Source organism: Pelophylax lessonae (assembly GCF_965119305.1).
Source record: "Pelophylax lessonae genome assembly, chromosome: 1".
In the NCBI taxonomy this organism is placed as follows: Eukaryota; Metazoa; Chordata; class Amphibia; order Anura; family Ranidae; genus Pelophylax; species Pelophylax lessonae.
The window spans coordinates 272,823,868-272,848,554 of record NC_138768.1 but is presented as its reverse complement, the minus strand read 5'-3'; the positions used below and the strand labels follow the sequence as shown (position 1 = coordinate 272,848,554).

The following is a 24,687-nucleotide window of genomic DNA, read 5'->3' as shown; positions in this document are numbered from 1 at the left end:
TGAATGAATCCTGCTGCAGAAGATCCATTCATTCATGAATTATTACAATGTAGTGTCCATAAACTGACCTGTCTAATGGAATCTGGGTTCACAGCTTCTAACGGGCGCAACAGCCACCCATGGGTAACTTGGAGTCCAGTACCCAGTCCAGGAGCTGAATCCATGGGCTTCTGGGTTTCTGATCCTGCTACAGAGTGCTCCATGGCAAAAAAAGTTCTAAAAACACTTTAGCCCTTAACCCAGGGGGAAGAATTAAGCTGTTGGGCCTCAAGAGGATGCAGGTTGTGTCTTTGTTGTATAGAATGCTTTAGCACTTATATACTCAATGTCACACAAGATATAATTAGAAATAGAAAGAACTAACCCTCCTCCTAAATCCATGGCTGCTAGGAAGTGTAGTCCTGTGCCCGCTGCTGTGAGTCCTGGCTGGGAAGGAGCCGACCTATGCTCCAGACAATGACCGATAAGAGATGAAGATCCCAGGAGCTGCACATCAGAACAAGACCTGCTGTGTATTGACAAGTGGCAGTCTCAGCCTGAACCCCTACGCGTTTCACTCTGCTCACTGGAGCTTATTCATAAAGATTGAGGCTTGGGGGGCGTGGTCCAGGCTGAGACTGCCATATGTTCATACACAGTGGGTCTTGTTCTGATGTGAAGCTCCCGGGGCCTTCAGTTCTTATCCTCCTCCTAAATCATTGATGCATATTAGCGCTGTAGGCAATATTGGTGATGAGTGTCATAGGCTCTGTGTACACACGAGGCCTAGATGTGTGAATATGTCATATCTGCTAATCATAAATTTATAAGATACAAAGTAATGAAATATTATAGCTTAAAAGATTTGTGGGGAATGCAAGGCTGGGAATGCATTGCCCAGGTTGGATACATAACTGAAATCCATGCATGGCAATGCTACCAAAGAGACATTGGGTGGAAGTCATCTACCTCACTCCTGTTCCATTTGTTCTAACAGGTTAATGCCCTTCACAGACGTATCGCAGAGATTGTGGATGTAGCGGCTATGTGTGATGTGAACGTTGTCTGTTTCCAGGAAGCATGGAGTGAGTCTACCCATAATGTACAAAACCAGCAGCTAAAGTATACCTGTCACAAATGTATGCAATTCATAAGATGTATATGATGAAAACAGAAGAATCCATAGAATCAGAGACACAGGCTGCTCGAAGTGGTATGCAAATGACCACATTTCTTGAATTGGCCAATCTTGCTCCTACTGTTAGCTGGCCATACATGGATCGAAATTCATTAGGTTCAGCAAGGACTGGTCGAATTTTGATCCATGTATGGATAGGCTGGCTGTACAGCTACCAATCAATTTCTGTACAACAACTCTGTCAGGTTTTTCCTGATCGATCAGTGACGCCAGCTATAGCTAGCAGCACTGGTCACAGTGCTGCCAACCCCCTGAAGTTAAATTTACTGGCAGGACACCAAAATTTACAAACGGCACCAATTTTTTTACTGGTAAAAATCATGAAATATACTGACAGAGCAGCATTTTTTACTGGCACTGCAAAAAAATACCTAAAATTACAATTTTCAGTGCTAAACAGTGCAAATATCAATATTTAACTATAAACATATAGCTAGTGCTATTAGCAATGTGTCTAAGTTAAACAAAAGTCAAAAAACATATTTCTCAGTTTACATTAAGGTCAGGTTACTATAACCCAGACAGCACAGAGTTCCCCTTTACATCAAAGTCTGCAGGAATCCCCCTTACAGTGGAAGGGAACTCTTATGTAAAGGTGAATGCTGCAGATCATGATCTAAGGGGGGAACTCTGATGTAAGGGGGGCTCTGGTGACCAGAGACCACCTTATATCAGAGTTCCCACTTACATCAGGGTCCGTAGAGTTAGCCCTTTCACCCTTGAATCCTGCAGACTCTGATGTAAAAGGGAACGCCAGGAACTCTGATTGGGGGGGGGGGGGGCACTCTGGTGACCTGAGACCACCTTCCGCAGAGTGAATACACTAAGGTAAGGGGGGGATTACTAATATAGGGGGGGGACCTTTATATCAGGGCCCGCTTACATTATTGTATTCACTGCCCCCTTACATCAGTGACCCCCCCCCCCATCAGACTGGCCTGGCGGTGCTGTCACTGACCTTCTCTCAGGTGCACCATGCAGAGCTCAGTCAGACAGCTCCAGCTTGGTGGCTCTGGATTTATCCTATAGTCTTCTCTCCACAGTCCACACACATCTGACTTCTCCCCTGAGCCCCATACCGGTGGCGCTCTCACTCTTGACTCCTCTCCAGACTCCCTCTCAGAGACTGCTGACATGATAAAAGACAAGAGATCGTTAGAGGCTGCGGACATGGTACAGGAGATGGTCAGAGACCGTTGACATGGTACAGGAGATGGTCAGAGACTGTGGACATGATACAAGAGATGGTCAGAGACTGCGGACATGGTACAGGAGGTGGTCAGAGACCATTGACATGGTACATGAGGTGGTCAGAGACCATTGACATGGTACAGGAGATGGTCAGAGACTGTGGACATGGCACAGGAGATGGTCAGAGACTGCAGACATGTTACAGGAGATGGTCAGAGACTGCAGACATGATACAAGAGATGGTCAGAGACTGCGGACATTTCACAGGAGGTGGTCAGAGACTGCAGACATGGTACAGGAGATGGTTAAAGACTGCAGACATGATACAAGAGATGGTTAGAGACTGCGGTCATGGTACAGGAGATGGTCAGAGACTGTGGTCATGGTACAGGAGGTGGTCAGAGACTGAGGATATGGTACGTATAGCAGGTGGTCAGAGACTGCTGACATGTTACAGGAGGTGGCCAGAGGCTGCGCTGACATGGTAGTTTCCTTCTCTGTCCCCCTTCATGTTACCTGTCGACATCAGTGTCCTCCTGGGCCCCTTTCACCCCTCCACATCAGTGTACTGTCCTCCTGTGCCCTTTCATCCCTCTATAGGCACATCAGTGTGTCCTTCTCTGCCCCCTTCATGGCATCACCCTGCATCATTGCCCCCTCACTCACATGAGTGTTCGTCCTCACTCCGAGTCCTCCTCGACTCCTCCTCTGCAGTGGCGACGAGGCGCTGCAGAGATTGGGTGCCTTTCATTTAAAAATGGCGCCATTGGGGCTCTCTCGGGATGCTGCATTCCATTTCTGTATTGTGTGCTCCCTATGCAAAATGTTATGTCCTGTCGACACACATTGTCTTGATTATATCTGTATGCACTGTCCTAGTTGACACTGGTTGTTCTTATGCAATCATTTCTGTAAACTTTGTTTATCCTCCTTTTTTTGTTCAATAAACTCACTGGTTTAAAAAAAAAAAAAAATGGCGCCATTACGTAACTGCCTGCCCGGCCCAGCTTGTACGAGCTTTTCGAACCCGACAGGCGTCAGAACGACACATGCCCAGTTACAATGTCGGGCTGCAACTATCTTTTTTAAAGGCACAGCTGCCCATAATGGGCATTTAGGGCAGTCCGAAAATGGACTGAAATTTACAGGCTGCCCGTAAATTAACGGGTGGTTGGCAACACTGACTGGTCAGCGTATTCTGATAACAGTGAAATCTCTCCACCGTCAGATACAATAGCGCAGTCATAGCAATTCCCCTATCCACACTGAGTGTTTGGATTTGGGTCATTTTTTTTTCTTCAACCTGGACAAATGTATGGGCTGCCTTAGCTTTCCAAGTCTCCCTTTTGCACTTTGAGGCCACTCGCACAAAGTGGAACTTCACTCTCCTAATCAACATTGATTACTTTTAATCCTCATGCTGCTAGCATTAGTAAATAGATAGGAAGGTATATCATTTTTACTTGTTGGTTTTCTGTTTTCTGTTCAAGCAAATGATGTCATACAACCCAGGAGTCTTCAGGGGGGGAGGAGGGGGGAGGAGAGGAGGCTGTTTTTTTTTTTTTTTCCAGCTAAGCACACTCTCCTGCATGCTTACTTGAGCTAAGGGCAGGAAGTAAATGCTACATGAATCATTTGCCCTTGCTCAAGATGGCCACAGCAAAAAATGCTAGGGGGTGTTTTCCGAAGTGATTTCTCACCAAAATAAAGCATGGAGACATGGGTGAATAGGGGAGTTTGCCTTGAATAATAAAAATGAATGAAATAATGTTTTTGGTATTTGTTGCTTAGATGCAGTGAAGATCCGCTCTAAAAAAGCAACAGGAAGCTCGGGAAGCATGAAGGGGTGGGTGGGGGGCTGTGAGTAAGCTAGACTTATAGGTAGGAGCTAAACTTTTCAAATAATTTTAGCTGCTTACATCATTAGATCTACTAACATTCAGTTATAACTGGAAGCAACCTAATGTAGCTTATGTAGATTTGTTTAACTTTCTGAATTTTTTAAATACCCAGTTATTTTTACACTAACCACTTCGACACCACCATATGTTTTTAAAATGGTGGAGTGGTTGACCTGTATTTCTGGAGTGCTGCTTATAAACATCCTTTTAGAAAACAAACACAGGCGGCTCTCTAGCTGTTGCAAAACTACAAGTCCCAAGTGAATTAAAAGCCTGACAATTACAAGTCAAGTATGACTCGCAGAGGCATGATAGGACTTGTAGTTCTGCAACAGCTTGAGGGCCGCAGTTTGACCCTCCAGTATTAGAATCATTGAATGGCTCAGATTACAGACCCAATGTACAGATCTGATCCAAGCAGCTCTGTACCTTGTGATGGTAATGGCCAAGTACAGCCATCACCGATATAAACACTTTGGTGTATACATTTGAGAACCCTCCCCTCTTTCTAAAAATGGAGGAAGTGAGAATGGATCAATGAAGGGGTCATAGGCAGCATCAGATTCATGGGGAGGAGTTTTAATTAATTGTGGAATTTTTTTAACACCTTCATTACCCTCCTCTCCTGTACCTCTACTTCATCTGGTCTCTCGATGTGACTTGTTTATTAACCCTTATCCTGCACATTAACCCCTTCATCTCGATCCTCCCATTGTGGTGTGACCTGTACATTAACTCCTTCACCTTCTCCTCCCTCTGTGTGTGATCTGTACATGAATGATACACTGTATATATTTCCCTATTACCAAGCTCCATGTTTTAAACACCACAATAACAGCATGTATCTTCACTTCCAAAAAATTGTGGAAAAAATGTGAGATCACCTTGGGGTCTACTTTCCAAAAGGGCCCTTTCAGTGGTGTTCTTGTCATTATTATTTGATGTGTTTATAAAAAAAAAAAAGTAAGAATTTTTTTTATTTATATAGTAAAAAAAAATCCAGTTAAAATTGCATATCACCAAAGAAGCTCTGTCTGAAACAGTCACTTAACATTAACTTGGGTAAATATTAATGAAATGTAGGGAACCAAGAGCCCCCCCAAATTTTATAAATAAGGGAATACCATTCCCAATAAGTGAGGCAGGTCCCTGCACCCAATCACTATTTATAAATGATATAACAAAGAAATAGGTGATAACCATGGTTAGCATCTATTTCTTCTTTATATACCGTAATTTGGATTACTGTGCCTGTAATTCATATTTCCTGAAATGTACATGCAAGTATGATCTGCTATGGAGAACTGTACATCTGAGCGGCATTTCAGTGTCACTGTAGATGTTAAAGTAGGCATTGATTTTAGATCAGGTCTAGGCAATTATTAATGTTAGCACACAGCTGTATTTGACCCCGATGCAAAGGAAAACATAAAGGCGGGCTGTGGTCAAGGTTACTGGACTCCAAGTTATTATGGGTGCATTTCACATGCATTTTCTTCTTTATCTCTTACTGGCAATAGGAAAGCCACCCCTTGAAAAGAGAATTTGAATTATCTAGGTTAGAGGTAGCCAAGTGTAAGCAAAGTAAATGTGTAACAGGCTGTTATACTGTAACAGGATGACCGCCATGTGAATACAGCTCAGGTTCAAGGACAGGCAGAGGATTCTGCTTTTGTGTAGTCAGAGGCTGTAAAAAAAAAAAAAACTGTTATAAGGGCTGATGTTGATCAGCATTTGTACCTGTTGATCTGCCTTCCTTGGAGCATCAGCTACTAGGGTGACAACGCTCACATGCAGTCCACTGTAGAAGCAGTGTTGTCACACTGGGCCATACACTCCTGCTGCAAAGCTTGTAGATTTGCACCTGTGGCTGTTACAGCAGGCCATGGCTCATAATCCAGCAGTAGACATAGAGAGCCTGGTAGCTGTGCCGGTATAATGCTCAAACAAGCAAACAGTACATAAGTTTGAAAAACAAATTTGGGGAGCGATTCATAATGATTTAACAGCACATTCTAAAAATGTTTTCAGGGACACTTCCTCCCTATTTACAATTATTTACAACTAACAGTCTATTGTCATTTCAGCAATGGCCCATAACAGGCAGGAACTCTGTCCCTTTAGCAAAGTAGCACATAAGGAGTGAACAGCTTAACACATCACCCTCTGCTTCTCTGTGGCCACTGATCCCAGGTACACTGCTTGCAGAAGTTGCTAGCCCGCCTGACTGCCAGCAGCCTTACATGGCTGCCTTCCTCTTCCCAGTCCCTCTGACTGACATGTACATGGAGATTCCCCAGGGCAAGGTTTGATGAAGACTACTACTCACTATGTCTCCTTGCTCTCGCCGCTGCCTCTCCAGCTTGAATCCCTCCAACTGCTACCTGTGGTGGGATCCTTCCAGGCTAGCCTCCCGAGCTCTGGCCCGAGTTAATTCTCCGAGTTAATTCACCCTCTGGTAAGGGATCCCTCAAGGGCCACTGACAGCCTCCCTCAGCACTGCTTCTCCATCTTCCACCCGACTCTCTTCCCAGCATGCCTCATTCCTATTTACGAGCTCCTGCTGGGGATTGGCTAAGGCCCCTCCTGACATCTACCCACTAGTTCCAAAATGTTTTCCAACTTTCCAGATACCAGGGGGAGGCACCAGAGACCCAGATTCAATGACTCAGGTTTAGCCCAGAGTCAAACTATATTTTGTCTGTACTAACACTAGTAGCACACACTAGAGGGTGCTACACATGTATAACCAAGAACATTTTTTAGGTTAACCTATGTCCCATTTTTTTTTTTTTTTTTGTCTTGTCTCATTACACTAAATAGGCCACGTTTGGCGGCTTTACCACCCACCAGATGCATCATGCTGTTTCATTTTTGATCCAGCCTTGAAGCAAAGCATCGCAGCTGCGGCATGTATACAGCCCTTAGACAGTTGTCACTGGAAAGATGTCCCCATGAGAAGATTTATCCCCACCTCTTACTCTGGTGACAACTGTAAAAGTTTGGATTTCCCATCATTTTCTTAGTTACAGTGATCACCAGGACAAACAGAGAGGTCAAATATACCCAGAGAATACACAGATATTAACAAAAACCAGAGAGAGGTTTTAACCCCTCCCTCCCCTCTACTTTATCCAAAACGTAAAAAAACAAAAAAAACAAAAAAAAAAGGTTTATGGCTATACATACCCCTTACTTACACTTTAATGTGCAGTTTTGACTGTAGCATTTCTTATCTTCCTATTTTATTACCTCTGTACCTGAACCAGACATATTACTTTTTTTTCTTACAGCAATGCCATTTGCTTTCTGCACCAGAGAGAGGTTGCCATGGACTGAGTTTGCTGAATCAGCTGAGAATGGAGCCACTACCAAATTCTGCCAGGAGGTAACAATAGAGCAGATTACCACTGATAAACCTTTACAGGTGTTTGTTTAATGACTGCCTGGACATTTAGGTTTGGTGCCACTCATAAGCATATGAGGCCAAGCTGACTTTAGACTTATAACTCCCAGGTACATAAACTAAAGCCGGCCATAGAAGGCTCCAATTTCAGCCCGTTTAGCAGGGACAGGCTGAGATTCGAACCATATATGGGCAGGCTGAATGTACCTAAGTTGATCGCTCAACTTGGGTACAACCAGCTTGTTGGATTTAACATGTGATTATAACAGCCACTAGCAGCAATGACTGTGTCCTTCCGGCGGGACAGCTTTGCCTGTCCCCCCGCCGAGAGAACACAATGGCTCAGTGGGAAGGATTCCCCCATCAACACTGACCCAAGGTTGCAGGAAACAAAAATTGCTCCATTTATGGCCAACTTAAGGAAAGTTTTTTTTTTTTTTTTTTTTTTTTTTTTTTTTTTTTGTGATACTTACAAATTCTAGTAGCCTATAAAAAAGTGTAATGTATGGAATGTAGATACAAAGGAATGGAGGAACTTCACAAGCATTCGTGCAAGCTGGAGGAAAATTCTCAATATGTTCTGTAATGGAATAATTCCTATGATTGCTGACTCCATCTAGTGGCTAAAATGCAGTATAGTTTTCTGAAAAACCTAGATGAGAAAATATACCACATTTTGACAGCTAGATTCTTTTATATGTGATTATTTTATATGCAAGATGTTCTTTACCATTAAATATAGCATGTGTGTTCAATTACCAAAATATTCTGTGAATGTCCAACTTTGAAAATTGTTTACAATTAGTGCAGAGCCACTTGATTTACAATGTCACATTTTCTTTAAAATCAAAATGCAATTAAGTAATTTCTTATAATAGATAGCAACTGCACTCTATTTTGGTGCACACTTGTGCAGATGTTATTGATTTTTATGGAATGGTGCATTGTCTGTTAATGTTTTCAGCTTGCAAAGAAGCACAACATGGTAATTGTTTCTCCAATTCTGGAGAGGGATGAGAGCCATGGAGATACACTATGGAATACCGCTGTGGTCATATCAAACAAAGGTGCCGTTCTGGGGAAGACCCGTAAAAATCACATCCCAAGAGTGGGAGACTTTAATGAGGTGAGATCATTAAATATACTGGCAAAGGATTTCTCCCAGCCTTCCCAAACTGGAATGGGAATGTGCTTACTGGCAGAACATTTCCCTAAAGTGGAACCACATGTATACATTAAAACAATTATAAAATAGCCTACATAGTGCTATTGCTCAAAGTAAATACAAAATATGGTTCTAAAACCTGATTTTAGTTGTTGAATATGTCTTAGCACAGTGCCATGATAAAGACTCGCAGGAATAAAGGGGTTGCTAATATACTGTAGGTGGGGATGGACCCCAGTAAGTGCTTCCCTTGTACTTGCTGGTGAGTCCCTCACCTGTAGGGAGAGGGGAGTTATTCTCAAGTAGGTAGCTAAAAGGTACCGATTCGCTGTGTATGGGTGAAGGAAACATAAAATGTGGTCATGCCAGTGAGACAATTCTAGAAAAAGGACCTTTGGAATACATGGGCTGCTTTATTATATATTTTTTGAGCTCAGAGTTAAGCTTTAAACTGAACCATGCAATTTTTCTTACTATCCCCTCGAAGGTCCGGTTCGCGTATGTGCGGCTGCGGTTTAGAGTCCGAGGTCCAGTTCGTTTCTGTTCACCGGTTCAGGTGAGATTCAGGTGTGAATTTTTGCCTGAATTCGCATCTGAACTGGACTCAAAAATGCACCGGGCCCTTTTTGAAACAGCGGCCACCCCAGACATGTGTGAACCGGCTCCATTGAGAGATGGTCACATTCACGTTATGTAAATTGGATGCGGTTTAAAACGCATCCAATTTGCATGTGAACCCAGCCTTAAAGTACCTATGCATAATGGCTGTTTAAGGCTGTGTATTGCTCCCTTTATATCACGGCTCTCTTGAAATTCTTTACTTACTTTGCCACCCGTTATGCCTCCGCTCTCTATGTGAAAAAGAGGAAGCTGAATGAATAATTATTAGTTTTTTCCTTTTAGCTGATCTCCACAAATAAAAAAAATAATAGATCCAGCCAATTGAGAAAAGAAAGGCAATGTTATTCTATTAAGTAAAATAAGTGCAGCGCTAGTTAGTTCTAGAAAAAGTCCACATCCAAGGAGAGAACATAGGTGCAATCTTCTATTAGTGTTGTGAAGACCACCACTGACACCCAATCACACACCCTTTTACCAATTATCACAGACCCTCACTACAAAGGTCTATGGAAGCGGTAGACATTGCAATAGGCACAGGTGACAATGGAATCCTTTCAACATTCCTTCTCAGTACTCCTCTCCATCATTCTCCATAATCAAAATGTATTATGTGGAGATAAACAGGACTCTTCTCATAGTGTAAACGTCACAAAACCGCTTTATTACAAGCAAGAATCACTTACATTAAGGTAAAGACTTTCAGCATGTCCAGAATATCCAGTGTGTCCACAGTATATACACATGCAATTGTTTCAAACCGACAGGATGGCTGCCATGTCCCAGTCTGTGAGAGAGTCGTGCATCATTGGCTCCTCCCTACAAGTTTCGTCATCATATGACGTTATTTTATTAGTGTTGAACCTGAACTCCAGGAAACCTAAAAACCCTTAAACTGCTAATATATGTCTAGGGGGCTTGGTAAAGCAGTTTTACTTGCATGATTCTTTGCTACTGAAGGCTCCTGTGCCCTGCTGGACCAGTCCCTGAAGCCTTTTCTCCTCTATGCTCCAGCAGTCCTCTGACATCATCAAGACCAATGCAGGGACCATAGCTTTGCACTGGACATAAGGATGCTGAGGCATAGGGGAACATGAGTGGGTGCAACCTGCTAGGGGAGCAGAGGATCGGATAAGTAAAATTCCTTTTGCATCTCTTAAACATAAACAAGCAGTTGGAGTTTTTAAGTTTCCTGGACTTGGGCAGTAAATTCAATTTTAATTCAACTTATCTGAATAAAGGATAAACTCACCTTTGGAAACATGTTACATGTTCCACCCATTGTTAGGATGGAACACGTAACATGTTCCCACTTCTGCAGCCGCTGTGCAATTTCCCCCCCCCCCCTCCCCCGTACCAGCTGTCACTTTTTGAAATTTGGCACGCCCATGCGGGGCTCTGCCCCCAAGGCCGCATCATTCATTCACACTGCTCTTGGGTGTGAATGAACTACAAGCGCCAATGTCCTTTCTGGATGTCAGCTTGTAGTTCTCAATGAACTACTAATGCACTGTGGAGCGCCGTGGTAGTTCATTGATTCTTCCTGTCAGATTGTATCTGCCTGCCTATACGTGATTTATGGGCCCATAGATACACTGACAGATCTGGAGGAGACCTGCATGGCATCAGTGATCTGCTGATTACTGGTGCAATGCTTTACAGGCTCAGGCTTTCTAATTCACCATTCAGTTAGTATCCCCACTACTTGCCTTTCCCTGTTTTTCCACTGTCAGTATTCTGATTTCCTTCTTTCTCCTTTTCCTTTCTGCACAGCTTTCTCTTTCTAGTCTTTTCACTTTCTACTCAGTCAATACCTGTTACAACATCTTTGCCCCACCACTATCCTGGCTGCTCCCCTTGCTCCTCTTTCTCTTCTAGTGCATATCCAGCACCATTCCTCTGCACCCTCTGTTGCCTGAATGCACCTCAAAAAGCTTCTGCTGCTGTCAGCACTGGCAGGGCTGTGTGATTTGCCTGCTGATAGTATACATACAGTTATTGGTAACTGAGGATATCAAATGTTTACTAGCCCTGCCATGTCTGACTGTAGCAGTGTATTTTGTATAACTTTCTCCTCGGTATTCTTGGTTGCCCGGAAGCACGTTGGGTAAGTAATAAACTTTTTTTTGCAACAGTTAGACCTGGCAGGGCAAGCTGGAACACTGCAAACATTTTTTTTTTTTTTTTTTTTTTTACTGAGAGAGGGGATGGTGGTTACAGTGCTGGCTGTAGCTCCCACATTGGAACAAATTGGGCTTCAGCCTGGGGTGGAGCTCTACAGCCAGCATTGACAGAAATAAAAAGGTGTTTTTAATCCACAACAGGCCAACAGATCGGGACAGAGCCAAATGCTATATGCACGTGGTCCCCAGGGAATCCAAAAAAATGATTTTTAATGTTGGGGGGGCTCTTCTCTTTTTTACAGTAGAAGTGAAGCCCTTTTGACTCCTAGCCATCTGCTATAAATACCCCCTATGTTTTCTTAGAGAACCAAGTTTCTTACTTATTTGTTCTAGTCCACCTATTATATGGAGGGGAATACAGGACATCGAGTGTTCCAGACTGCATTTGGGAGGATTGCTGTGAATATCTGCTATGGAAGACATCATCCATTAAACTGGCTCATGTATAGCATTAATGGAGCAGAAATTATTTTCAACCCTTCAGCCACAATTGGGGAACTAAGGTAATGAAAATAGATGATGGGCAACAGGAATAGAAAAAAAAATGTGAAGTATATATGTGTATAACAGATGATTTTAAATATTAACTCTAATCAGGTATAAAAGACGTATCAATACAACTATGTAATCACTAATAAATCATTAAAGTATAACTAAAGTCAAAACTTTTTTTTCTAAGTGTTGGATGGAGTTGAGAGGGATTAGAACACCTGTCAGTTTTTATTGCTGTCTGTGCCCCTGTTAAGGAGATTTACCCACTCTATTTGTCCTGTTTAACTTCATCACCGAAAGTGAAAGTAAAACAAAATCCCAAATTATGGGTTGTCCCAGAAAAGTAATAGAGGGGACATCTTCCAATGGGGGCACTAGATCTGGGGACCCCAAGGAAATCCATTAACCACTTCAATACCGGGCACTTTCAATCCCTTTCCTGCCCAGGCCAATTTTCAGCTTTCAGCGTTGGCGCAATTTGCGTGACAACTGCGCGGTCATGCAGCATTAAACTCCAATGAAATATGTAAAAAAAATTTAAACAAATTGAGCTTTTTTTCTGTGGTACTTTATCACCACTGTTTTTTTTTTTTATTTCATGCTAAAGACATGGAAAAAAGACTGACAATTTTGAAAAAAAGTTTTTATAAGTTTCTGTTTTAAAATTTTGCAAATGAATAATTTTTCCTCCTCAATGGTGTGCGCTGATGATCAATGTCCTAATTATCAGTATAAAGAATGTAGTCACGGTGCGCTGTCAGCTTTGCCAGTGTTCTATCAGATTTCCCCACCCCGTCAGATTTCCCAACCTACGTCATTTCCGGGTTGAGATCAGATGTGGATTCGTCATGCAGCAGCTTGTAGCCGCGTCACACGTCCTATTGGGCATGCGCAGAATAGGTAGGGAATTTTGATAACATTGTAGGGATCAGGCAAAAGTCCTAGTGTGCATGCGCCGGCGCATGCGCACCAATGGGTCAGGCAGCGGGGGATCTCTTATAACAAACATCCATCCGATCTCCATGGCCCACACTGCGCTGACCCAACTATGAGACAGTGGGCGTGCGCATGTGGGTAGGGAATAGGATTGCCCCATTGTCGGCTCGGCGCAGTGTGGGCCATGGAGATCGGATTTATGTCAGTAGGACTTATTAGGGAATTTTGATAACATTGTAAGGATCAGGCAAAAGTCCTAGTGTGCATGCGCCGGCGCATGCGCACCAACGGGTCAGGCAGCGGGGGATCTCTTATAACAAACATCCATCCAATCTCCATGGCCCACACTGCGCTGACCCGACTATGAGACAGTGGGCGTGCGCATGTGGGTAGGGAATAGGATTGCCCCATTGTCGGCTCGGCGCAGTGTGGTCCATGGAGATCGGATTTATGTCAGTAGGACTTTTGCCTCACCCCTTACGATGTTATCAAAATTCCCTACCTATTCCGCGCATGCGCAGTAGGACGTGTGACGCGGCTACAGCTGGTGCATGACGAACCCGCACCGGAAATGACGTAGGTAGGGAAATCTGATGGGGTATGGTTTTCTGATAGAACACCGGTTATTGGTTCTCCTTTCCTCACACAGAGACAGCATGCGAAAAAGGGACTGCCGATAACCGGCAAGTCTGTTTACATGTTTGGACACAGCTGATCACATGGTAAAGGGCCGCTGGGATTTGCCCTTTACCGCAATCTGTGATCAGCTATGTTCAAAGGACACAGCGGTCACAGAGCACGCCCCCTGGGGAGGCGCTGTTCTGGGAGGACATCCTGGACGTCCTCCCAGAACTGGAGAGCCGTGGTTAATTTCCAAAGATTTCCTCACTTTCTGTTTGGTTTTGGGACAGGAAGTGTAGGTAAATCTCCGCAATGGGCACAGATGGCGAAAACAAAAATCTTACAAGGGTTACAACTAGTGATTGACTGATATCGTTTTTTTATTGCCGATACCGATATTTTGGTTATCGCATATCGGTATCGGCCGATATTTTCGTACATTTAAAAATTTTTAGGGGAAAGCAAAGTTACCCTGTTATACATGCTTTTTATTTTACAGGTACTCTTGTGGAGGGATCTGGGGGTCTAAAAGACCCCAAACCCCTCCTCTGCACTTAAAAGCATTCAAAACGCCAAGTTTGGCTGTTTTGAATGCTGGTTTTTTTTTGAGTTTGGCGCCGAGTACCCGGAAGTGATGTCATGACATCACTTCCGGGTTTTTACATGGACCCCCGATCAGAGCCGAATGCGTCTCTCTCCGGCGGCCGTGCAGGATGGTTGCCTGGGAGGCGGCGGGAGGGGAGGGGAGGGGGGGGAGATGTCCTCTCCCGCTCCTTGTAATGACAGCCAAGCACCTTCTCAGCCGCATCGGTTGTCATTACAAGACAGCCGACCATCGGCTATGGACGCTGGTACCGGGGTGATGCCTCTAGTTGCAGGCATCACTCCGTTACAAGCACTTTCCCGAAATATCGGTCACCTTGGTTCCCAAATCCGATATAACGGGGGAAAGTGCAGATCAGCCCTCGATATATCGGCTTTGCCAATAATCGGTCGATCTCTAGTTACAACCCTCCCTTGCTCTATCCAAAAAGCCTATAGTTCTACTTTACATGCAAGCAGTTTGACTACCTAAATTTGACTCGGCAGCCTCTTGCAATCTATTGTACAGTACAGCTCAGAGAGGAGTAGCAGCACAAAGAGCCAGAATGGGGTGCTGCAGTGCAATGAGCATGCAGAAAGGAGAGATAGAGAGCAGAGTGTGACAGAGAGATGAGCTCACGAGTCTGCTGCTTCTCCTTTCACTGTCCAGTCACAGCATGACAGCATGGTGGAGGGGAGGAGACCTGTAAATATAAATTAAACTGGGGCAGAGAAAGGTTAGGTCCCCTATCCTGCTAGAAGGGACTGTACTGTGGGGTAGAGCTGTGTAAATCTCAGGACAGAATGAACAGAAATACAACTCTTTTGGCAGGTAAAACAGCAGTCCTATACTGTAAGTATTTAATCTGTGTAGCTGTTTGCCTAATGTTCAGCTTTATAGACAGGGAGTGTGCCAGGACATTCTTTTTAGAGGAAATGTAATGAGGGCATTAGGTCCTTTTATTTAGATTTTTTTGGGCAAATTGGAAACTTTTGTGTAAAATATTGTTTTCTGAACCATTTTGTTTTAAAAACTGACAGTTTGAACATCGGTTAAGCAGAGCTCAAGTGGACAAAGACTGGACAAATTGAATAAAAACTGCGCTTTTTGTGTTTTGCTATCTAAAATTGTGTATGACAGAGCAGTATAAATTTCTACATATACCGTTAACAATTTTCACAAAGTTTCTGAGCATTGGCGGCTGCTAATATGCAAATACATCATTGTGCATGCTGTTCACTAGGAAAATCCTGTTATGTGTACATCACTACATGTCACAGCAAGTTTTAGGTTATGTGAAAAGAATAATGGGTATTTTTATTTCCTTTTTAGTGAGTCGTTGTGGCCAATAGAGGCAAGGAATGCTGCCATTGCCAATCACTGCTTCACGTGTGCCATCAATCGTGTGGGAACTGTAAGTGTGAAATTCCATCCATTTGTCTTAAAAAATATATATATTATTTTGGTTCTACTTTTGTGATCACTTTAACAAAGTAACCACATCTATTGTGCCTTCAGTAATTTTCCCTGGCTCTTTATTTTTAGGAGCACTTTGAAAACGAATTCACATCTGGAGATGGCAAGAAAGGTGATAAAATATACTTGTATATATTTGCCATGTAGTAGGATTTATTGAAATATTTATAAATTAACCACAAATCCTGCAACAGCTCATCCTGTCTATTAACCAGTTCAAATTCCTATATTGTCACAGTTATAAGTATACATTTTTTCTAAACTTTATTTGAGATCCTAAAGTATTAGACTGGGTTCACGCTAGTGCGAATTTAATGTGGGTTTGTCCCCATCCAATTCGCACGACAGGAGACTGTGACTGGCTCTCAATGGAGCCAGTGCACACATCTCCGTGGCGGCTGCAGGGCGGATTGCATAGGGGTCCTTTGAGTCTTTGGCCCTGTTTTAGGACTGAATTCAGGCCTCATTCATCCCTGAGCCCAGGGACGCACCAGACCCCTGTTGTGAGCCGCATCCGATTTAGTGTGAACCCAGCCTTAATCCTTGTCAACTTCTGTCACTGTTGCAGTCACACTGAATGTATGTGTCTGTCTTTTTTGCAGCCCATCACGACTTTGGGCATTTCTATGGATCTAGTTATGTTTCAGCTCCAGATGGGAGCCGATCTCCTGGCCTAAGTAGAGTTAGTGAAGGACTTTTGATTGCGGAAATGGACCTTAATCTGTGCCGCCAAACCTGCGACAAATGGAATTTCAAGGTGGGTGTCGTCATAGTTCACCCACAGTGGCCAACACAATCGTTCATACAGATACAACTTCACTTTTATTGTAATCCTAGGTAAAAATGATCCAGCAGAAGGTTACAAAGCATAGGCTCCAAAGACATGCTGGTAGGGTAATTGGCTCCTATCTAAATTAGTCTTAGTACACACTAATCATTTTTTTTTCAGGCAGGGCTTAACTAAAAGAAACTGACAGCTCAGGAGGAGCCACTGTACTAACTATATGACATTAGTACACTGATCGCCCCTGCTGTGCTATTGTGCTCCAACAGGGGGATATCCCCCCCCCCGAACCAGAACACTCCGGTTAGCGCGCTCAGCCATTGGGATCAGGAGCCTTTTTTGGTCATGAGCCCTTCGACGGACCGACTCCTGTACACACGGGACAAATGTCGGCCCGTTTCTATTGAACCGGCCAATGCCGCCTGACATTTGGTTTGTGTATACTAGGCTTTAGTATAAAGTGAGTTAGGCCCCTTTCACACAGGCGATCCGATCCGCCTGTCAGTTTTTCAGGTGGACCTGATCGGATGCTCCATGCATCCCTATGGGGCAGCGGATGTCAACGGTGACATGTCCGCTGACACCTGCTGCTCTCCGATCCGATCCGTGGAATCCAGACAGATGGAAACCCTATTTTCCATCCGTCTGGAGGATCAGATCGGATGAGATCTGATTCTTTGTGAGTATTACTTATGCTGTGTAAGCAGCCTCTGTTGGTTTGTTTTACAATGCATTACAAAAAAGTGAAGTTTCATCTGTAAGAGTGGATGTAATGATCATGGTATATAAAGTTTGCAAAAGGATGTGGCAGCTGCCGATCATGCACTTGCCAATCCTCATTGACTGGGGGTCTCAGAAGTGAAGGGTTGATATGTCTTAATTGGAACTCATGATAGAATACAAAATGTCCATAGACACATATCCAAAATTTTTTCTTTCTTAATATTGAATAATCAATAGGAGAAAAGTAGCAGAAGTGTTCCATGCGACAGGTACTCTTTGGTAAACCTAAAGGACCACCAATCACACTTTTTTATTTTTTACATCAGTCATTTTAATATACCAAGTATATCATGTTTGTTTTTAGGCTTCTTTAATGTCATGTGCACACTCCCTACCCTCCACTGATGCCCCTCACTGTGACTATGGTGGAGCAAGCAGTGCTGTTATTTCTGGTCACATGATCCACTCCATGTGTACTACAAATCCCATAGTGCTAAATGCATTTGCAGATAGAGCTACAGTTCACCTTAGGTGAGCAGGAAATGGTGTCTCTATTCAAATACACAAGGGGAACCCCTTGTTAGGGTTGCCACCTCATCCCTTTAAACCAGGACACCTATTAATTACACAGCTTCTGAGGCTGCTATAATGTACATAAAGCACCAAGTGAGTTTAATTATCACCTTAATCAGCCACAGAACCTGTGTAATTAATGTGTGTCCTGATTTAAAGGGATGAGGTGGCAACCCTAACAAGGGGCCATGGAAAACCAACATAGCCACCCCGGAACAGGAAGTTTGAGAATACCAAAAACAAAAAAGCTTGCATTTGAGAGATGAAACAAAGGAAGAGAGAGATAGAAGGGTACCTTTTTACTTACCGACAGGTTAGGTTTAGGTTATTCCGTGTTCTGTGTTTTATAAGACCTCCTTCACATATGCAATTAGTGGCATACACCAGATTCTAGCAGCAAGAATCAGCAGATTCTTGTGGCTGGGATAACAGGTGTATGCAAACAGTGGCAGCCATTGAGCCTGTACAAGGCAATGACAGGCTGAGAATAGCCATCTCTTTTCACATGTATCCGCACATGGACCTGCAGTTAGGGATAGATATCGAACCCTGAATGAAATGGCAATCATCTATCCCTAACCGCAGGTAACCACTCCATGGGGGTTATTTACTAAAGTTGGAGAGCGCAAAATCTGGTGCAACTCTGCATAGAAACCAATCAGCTTTCAGGTTTTATTGCCAAAGCTTCATTGAACAAGCTGAAATTGGAAGCTGCACCAGATTCTGAGTGCACTAGCTTTAATAAATCTCCCTCATGGGTCTTTACCTGCAGACAGTCATGTAAGCTCATAATTCATTCACACAAGCAGAGTGGACGTAGCTAGGGTCACCACCTCATCCCTTTAATCCAAGACACATATTACACAGGTTCTGAGGGTGATATAATGCACGGAGTTTAATTACCACCTTAATCAGTCACAGAACCTGTGAAATTAATGTGGGTCCTGGTTTAAGGCCCCTTTCACACGGGCAATCCAATCCGCCTGTCCGTTTTTCAGGCGGACCTGATCGGATCCTCCATGCATCCCTATGGGGCAGCAGATGTCAGCGGAGACATGTCCGCTGACATCCGCTGCTATCTGATCCTGTCCGTGAAATCCAGACGGATGGAAACCCTATTTTCATCCGTCTGGAGGATCGGATGGGATGAAAACAGACAGGCGGTCCGTTCTCATCCGATCTCCCCATAGAGGACAGCAGGGATCTGACAGCTCTGTCTCTGCACACAGAGCGGAGATTGAGCTGGCATCCACCTGCTCAGCGGGGATCTGCGGATTGATTCCCCGCTGAGCAGAACAGACTCCGTCGCCGTGTGAAAGAGGCTTTCAGGGATGAGGTGGCAACCCTAGCCATAGGTAAACCTAAACGCCTGTGATTCTGGCTGCAAGAAGTTTCTGCTTTTTTTCCTGTCAGAATTCACAGATCAGCCCTAGTCACCCATGTAAAGGAGGCCTAATGCCTTTCATTTTCTTTATGCTACAACTGCAGATGGTTTTTGTTTGCATACTGAGTTCTGGAATTCTGATTTTTCAAAATAGAGATTGATAAAGCATTTAGGAGTGGTCCACCACTGTTTGGTTCAATTATTAATGATTTTACAAACCATTATTGTTGTTTTTTTTATCTTATTGCACTACAGTTACCAGGCCAAGTCATATATATACATTTTATATTGTTCCCACAGATGACCGGACGTTATGAAATGTATGCTGAGGAGCTGGCACGAGCTATAAGACCAGATTTCAAATCTGACATTGTAAGAGAATAAAAAAAAAAAAAAAAAAAAAATTCACAAGAGGATGTTACTATAATGCAAAGCACACAAATGACAACCAGTGTGCACTGCCTTCATTGTTGTCAACATTCTGTAGTTATTGAACACTTTCCATATCTTGAATAAAAACATACAAAAAAAGTGCACTTTTGTGAAGCAGTTCCAGTTACGTGATGATTACAAAGCTGAAACACATCAAGGGTTTTTACATAAAATGTGGATCATCCTGAGTTTTACTCCCTCTCAACTGTTTTACCCCCTCCCCCCAATCGCTTCCCCTTAAGCTGTGAAGGCAGTGTCAGGGCGGTGGACACATGCTATGGATGGTATTATACCCCCTATTGCTCTGCAAGCATTTCACAACCATATGCATATTGCTTGCTAGTGTAGGGTTCAAGGGGTTGAATCAGGTAGAGAGGAGGTAATACAAAGCCTCCTCACCGGTCACCACCTGTCAAAGGCTCTCTAATGAGTTATCTATCTAAACACGGGAGTTGTAAAGCATCCCTTGCCACCCCTCTGAAGTCAGCCACAGTGAATCCCTTTTCAGAATGCGTGTCAGTGTTTAACCCTGTAATCCCACATCACCACGCTCCAACCACCTGCATTGCACAAGGTTGCATTGAACTCATTCTATTGAATGAATCGCATTGGCAATACTATATCCCCCTTTACCGTTTGCTTGTTGTAAACGAAAAGTGTAATTTTAAGAATTGTTTAGCAGTGACAGCCCTTGTACTGTAAATAAATCTAAAAAAAACACGTAAAAGATTTTTGGACCCACCTTAATTAGATGAATTTTTTTTCTTTTCTTCTGGTCATTAAGAAAAGAAATCTAAGGGGTATTCTTGGCCACTTCTCGATTTTACACATGAAAGCCATGGTGTGAATAAAATGTAATTTGTTGCGGGGAATTAAGCCTTCTCTGTAAAGCTGGCCATACATTATACAATTTTCTTGTTCAATTTCCTTTTAGATTTACCTTCAACTATGTAGTGCAATGATCTGCCTGACTGCATACAAATTGAAAGTGTTTAGGATTGACCTTGTATTACATGGTTTTGGTAAATCTAAAGGAAAGTTGAACAAGACAATTGTATAATAATGTATGGCCAGCCTTAGTTTTGTACAGGAAAACAAGCACTAGATACAATCCTCTTCGATCAAATGGATATACCACCTTTTGGAAGCTTCCACAAACCTTGTATACACATTAATAATGAAGGCTCATTGATATATTAACCCTTTTGTATGTACTACCAACACTGTCTATTAGTACATAATACTAATCTAGAGAAGCCGTGGAGAACAGTATGCTGCCTGTAACATCGTTCAACATAACCGGTTTGGGGATAGGTCAGTGATGGTCTGAGGAGGCATATCCATGGAAGGACGCACAGACCTCTACAGTTAGACAATGGCACACTAACTGCAATTAGGTATTGGGATGAAATCCTTGGACCTATTGAGAGACCCTATGATGGTGCAGTGGGTTCTAGGTTCCTCCTGGTGCACGACAATGCCCGGCCTCATGTGGTGAGAGTATGCAGCCAGTTCCTGGAGGATGAAGGAATTGATAACATTGACTGGCCCCACGCTCGCCTGACCTACATCCAATAGAACACCTCTGGGACATTAGGTTTCGATCCATCCCAACGCCGCCAGGTTGCACCGCAGTTTGTTCAGGACCTCACTGATGCCCTGGTCCAGATCTGGGAGGAAATAGCCCAGAACACCAACCGTCGTCTCATTAGGAGCATGCCCTGATGTTGTCAGACATACAGAACAAGCATGTAGGGGGGACATACAAACTGCTGAGTACCATTTTGAGTTGCTGCAATGAAATTACTGCAAAATAGACTAGCCTGCTGCATCATTTTTTCACTTTGATTTTCGGGGGGCCTTGGAATTCAGCCCTCTGTAGGTTGATAATTTTCATTTCCATCAAACGCTGTGGCATCCTTTCATTCCTAACACATTACCCAGTATTTACATCCTGCATGATATATTTTCCCCATTGAGATCTGATGTGTATTCAAAGTGTTCTTTTTTTTTTTTTTGAGCAGTGTAGCTCTCTCCCGCCATCTTGGCTGAGCTCTTCCCTGGTCACATAATGCTTAGTGGACTTTGTTTTCTGCCTAGGAGATCAATGAAATAGCACTCCGTGTGCGTTTCCCACACGTTCATGCACTTGTGATCTGCAGCGCCTATTGGTGTTAACTTAATGACACCCCAAACACAGGTTGAAAACAGTGCATTTGCCTGCACGGGATCACATGGTACAGTAGTACCATGCAATCTGGTTGCTGTATATTTTTTTAAAGGTTTTTTTTTTTTAGTGCAGGCACTACTTTTGGTGGGGTCCAGCACGATTTCAGCCCATTCAAACGAATGGGCTGAAATTAAACTGCACCTGGATAGCATGTGAATTGCACAGGAACGTACAGCGCATTCCTCTGCGTTTCATGGTGTGGACCAGCCCTCACACCAAAGTCAGGGCCGGCGCTACCTCTAGGCGAACAAGGCAGCCGCCTAGGGCGCAACCATACCTCCTGCTCCAAGTGTCCCTGATTCTCCGGGATCGTCCCCGGCGAATCAGAGCGGAGTCCCGGAATGCTCGCAGTGGTGCGGGCAGCTCCCCCTTCCTGTGTTTCCTGTACAGAGGAGGTGGGCAGAAGCTCTTCACTCGTTGCAACAGCGCTGCTCTGATCTGAGGTCTGCGGTTTATAACTACTACTAACTTGGGGGGGGGGGGTGTATGGAGATGGAGGGGTGTATGAAGCTTGGGGGGGGTGTGAAGCTGGGAGTGCATGTCATCTTCCTACCACCCCACCACCTGACATCTTCATCCCCCATCAGCTTCCCCCCATTCCACCCCCTGTCATCTTCATCCTTCCCTGTCCTCTTCCTACCATCCCACCCCCTGTCATCTTCATCCTTCCCTGTCATCTTCCTACCATCCCACCCCCTGTCATCTTCATCCCCCATCAGCCTCCCCCATCCCACCCCCTGTCAGCTTCACCCCCCCCCTGTACCCCACTGTCAGCTTCCTCCCATCTCCTGTCATCTTCATCCCCCCTGTACCCCACTACCAGCTTCCTACCACCCAAGCCCCTTAAATTTTCTGGTGCACATCACATATGATGGAATGAGGGAAAATTATTTTTACTCCAGTGAGAACAAAGACATTTGTCCTTCCAGTGAAACCACCAATGCAGTGAATTTTTTATTTCAGTGACACCAGAGATGCATTTCTACCCAAAACCCTGCTCACCCATAGTGCAGTGATCCTGTTTTTAAAATGTTTTTTCTCTTACGTCCTCCGACAGTCGCCGCCCTCTTCCCAATTTGTTACCAATGGGTATTGACCTTTGCTCCGTAGGAGTAGCTAGGCAACAAGAATTGTTAATACAAAGCTTTTAACATAGACACACCCCTAGGGGCTGTCCCCTCAGTCAATACCTCCCTGCACCAGCATTCCCAACTCAGTTTGTCTTTGCCTAGCTTAGGAGTAGCTGCTATCCTGTGCTGGGGCTCAGTCTCAGCCTTCTACCCTTTCTTTGATTTTATTTCAAGTACTTTTTTCTCTCTTTCTGGCTAGCTGTTATTTTGTCAGCCTTAGTTTACAGATCTTCTGATGAAGATTCATCATGCGGAGCTGGGTCTCGGACTGGCCGCCCTGCATCCCAGGGCTGATAGCCAGATGGATCCCCAGCCTGCCATCGAGCGTTCAGCTTAGGTTTTACCCTGGCACATTGAACGACCCATCCCTGTTCGCTGCAGGGATGCTGCCTGTGAGGTGGCTACCTCATTGGACGCCATGGCTGCGGTCCGCAAGCGTCCTGGCTGCGGCACTCCCTGTCTGCCCTGATATTGGTTTGTCGCTGGAGACGGCTCCCCACGCCATCTGGTACGGTAAGCACCTTCTGTGTGGGGACCTTCTGTATGGGTGTCAGTCTGTGGCTGTGTTTACCCTCCATGTCTGTGTGACTGCGGGCTCCCTGTCAGATCCCTGTGTGGCTGCATGCCTGTGGGCTGCGGGGGGGGGGGGGGGTGGGGACATCCTGCTCTGCTGTTTTATTATGCTCTGGGTGCAGTTTGAGTACAGACATGTGTGTGTGCGGTGGTCGCTGCGGCGATCCGCCATTTTTATTTCGCTGTATAATGTGTCCGGCCCTGTATCGATGCAGCGCTGGGTTTTGGCGCCATTTCCCGCGTTTTGGCGGGCGATACTGTCTATGCACATGGCGGCGCCATTTTCTAGTAGCCTTTTTTCCTCTACCGAGCGGTCATTTTGCTGGAGCCTTCCATAGGCTATATCTATCAGTCAGCATTGCATCACTTCCTCTTTCCCCGGGAACAGCGATCGGTGGCAGCAGTCTGGTGTGCCCTCTCCAGGTTTTTACCTGTCTGTCCTGTCATTCCTTGCTCAGTGTTTGTCTTTCCCTGCGGGGTCAGTGCATACAGCAGTGTGCAGTGGGCTGCGCTCGCCGTGGTTTTAAAGGGCCAGTACCTTTATTGCTTTTCTGTACTGGGGCATGGATTCTCAGGATAGCAATTTTCTCCCCGCCCTGGTGGGGGACCAGGGGGCTGCTGCACCCCCCGAGGGGGCCGATCTGACCACTGTAGTGGCTTCCTTGGTGTCTCAGGTGCAGATGCTGGCTGAACGATCCGCAAAAAGGGCCAGGTTATCCATTTCCTCTGATTCAGAGGGCGATATGGCTGCTGGGGCTGGTGTGCCCTTTTCAGGGTCCCGCTCATCTTTGGACCTTGCGGGGTCTGAGGTGCAGGGGGTTGATGTTTCTCCCCCTGGCTCGCCTGAAGAGATTGCCTCTATTAAGGACACCTTGCACTTGGAGGATGAGCCTGCTCATCATGCTAGGACGTCTGCTTTCGGAACACAGAGGGCTCGCAAGTCAGCGCAGGTTTTTCCCTGCCCTGCTGAATTTCACCATACTGTTAATGAACAGTGGCGCAATTTAAAGAAGCCTTTTACTGTGCCAAATAAGTTTAAATTGCTTTATCCGTTTGCGCCTGCCACCGACGAGCGTTGGTGTGTGGCGCCTCCGGTGGATCACGCGGTA

General features: G+C 44.5%; 1 protein-coding gene across 1 annotated transcript in view; it reads left to right on the top strand.

Annotated features, from left to right (window-relative positions):
• UPB1 (beta-ureidopropionase 1) overlaps positions 1-19,597 on the top strand; it is a gene marked incomplete at its 3' end in the record, with an annotated part of 43,491 nt that extends 23,894 nt beyond the window's left edge. Inside the window, exons 3-10 of the mRNA XM_082243349.1 lie at positions 977-1,064; positions 7,563-7,657; positions 8,640-8,801; positions 11,975-12,144; positions 15,606-15,687; positions 15,819-15,861; positions 16,352-16,506; positions 19,514-19,597. Of these exons, the coding sequence (XP_082099475.1) occupies positions 977-1,064; positions 7,563-7,657; positions 8,640-8,801; positions 11,975-12,144; positions 15,606-15,687; positions 15,819-15,861; positions 16,352-16,506; positions 19,514-19,597 (879 nt within the window). The remainder of the gene's footprint in view (positions 1-976; positions 1,065-7,562; positions 7,658-8,639; positions 8,802-11,974; positions 12,145-15,605; positions 15,688-15,818; positions 15,862-16,351; positions 16,507-19,513) is intronic.
• Between the last annotated feature and the right edge of the window lie 5,090 nt (positions 19,598-24,687).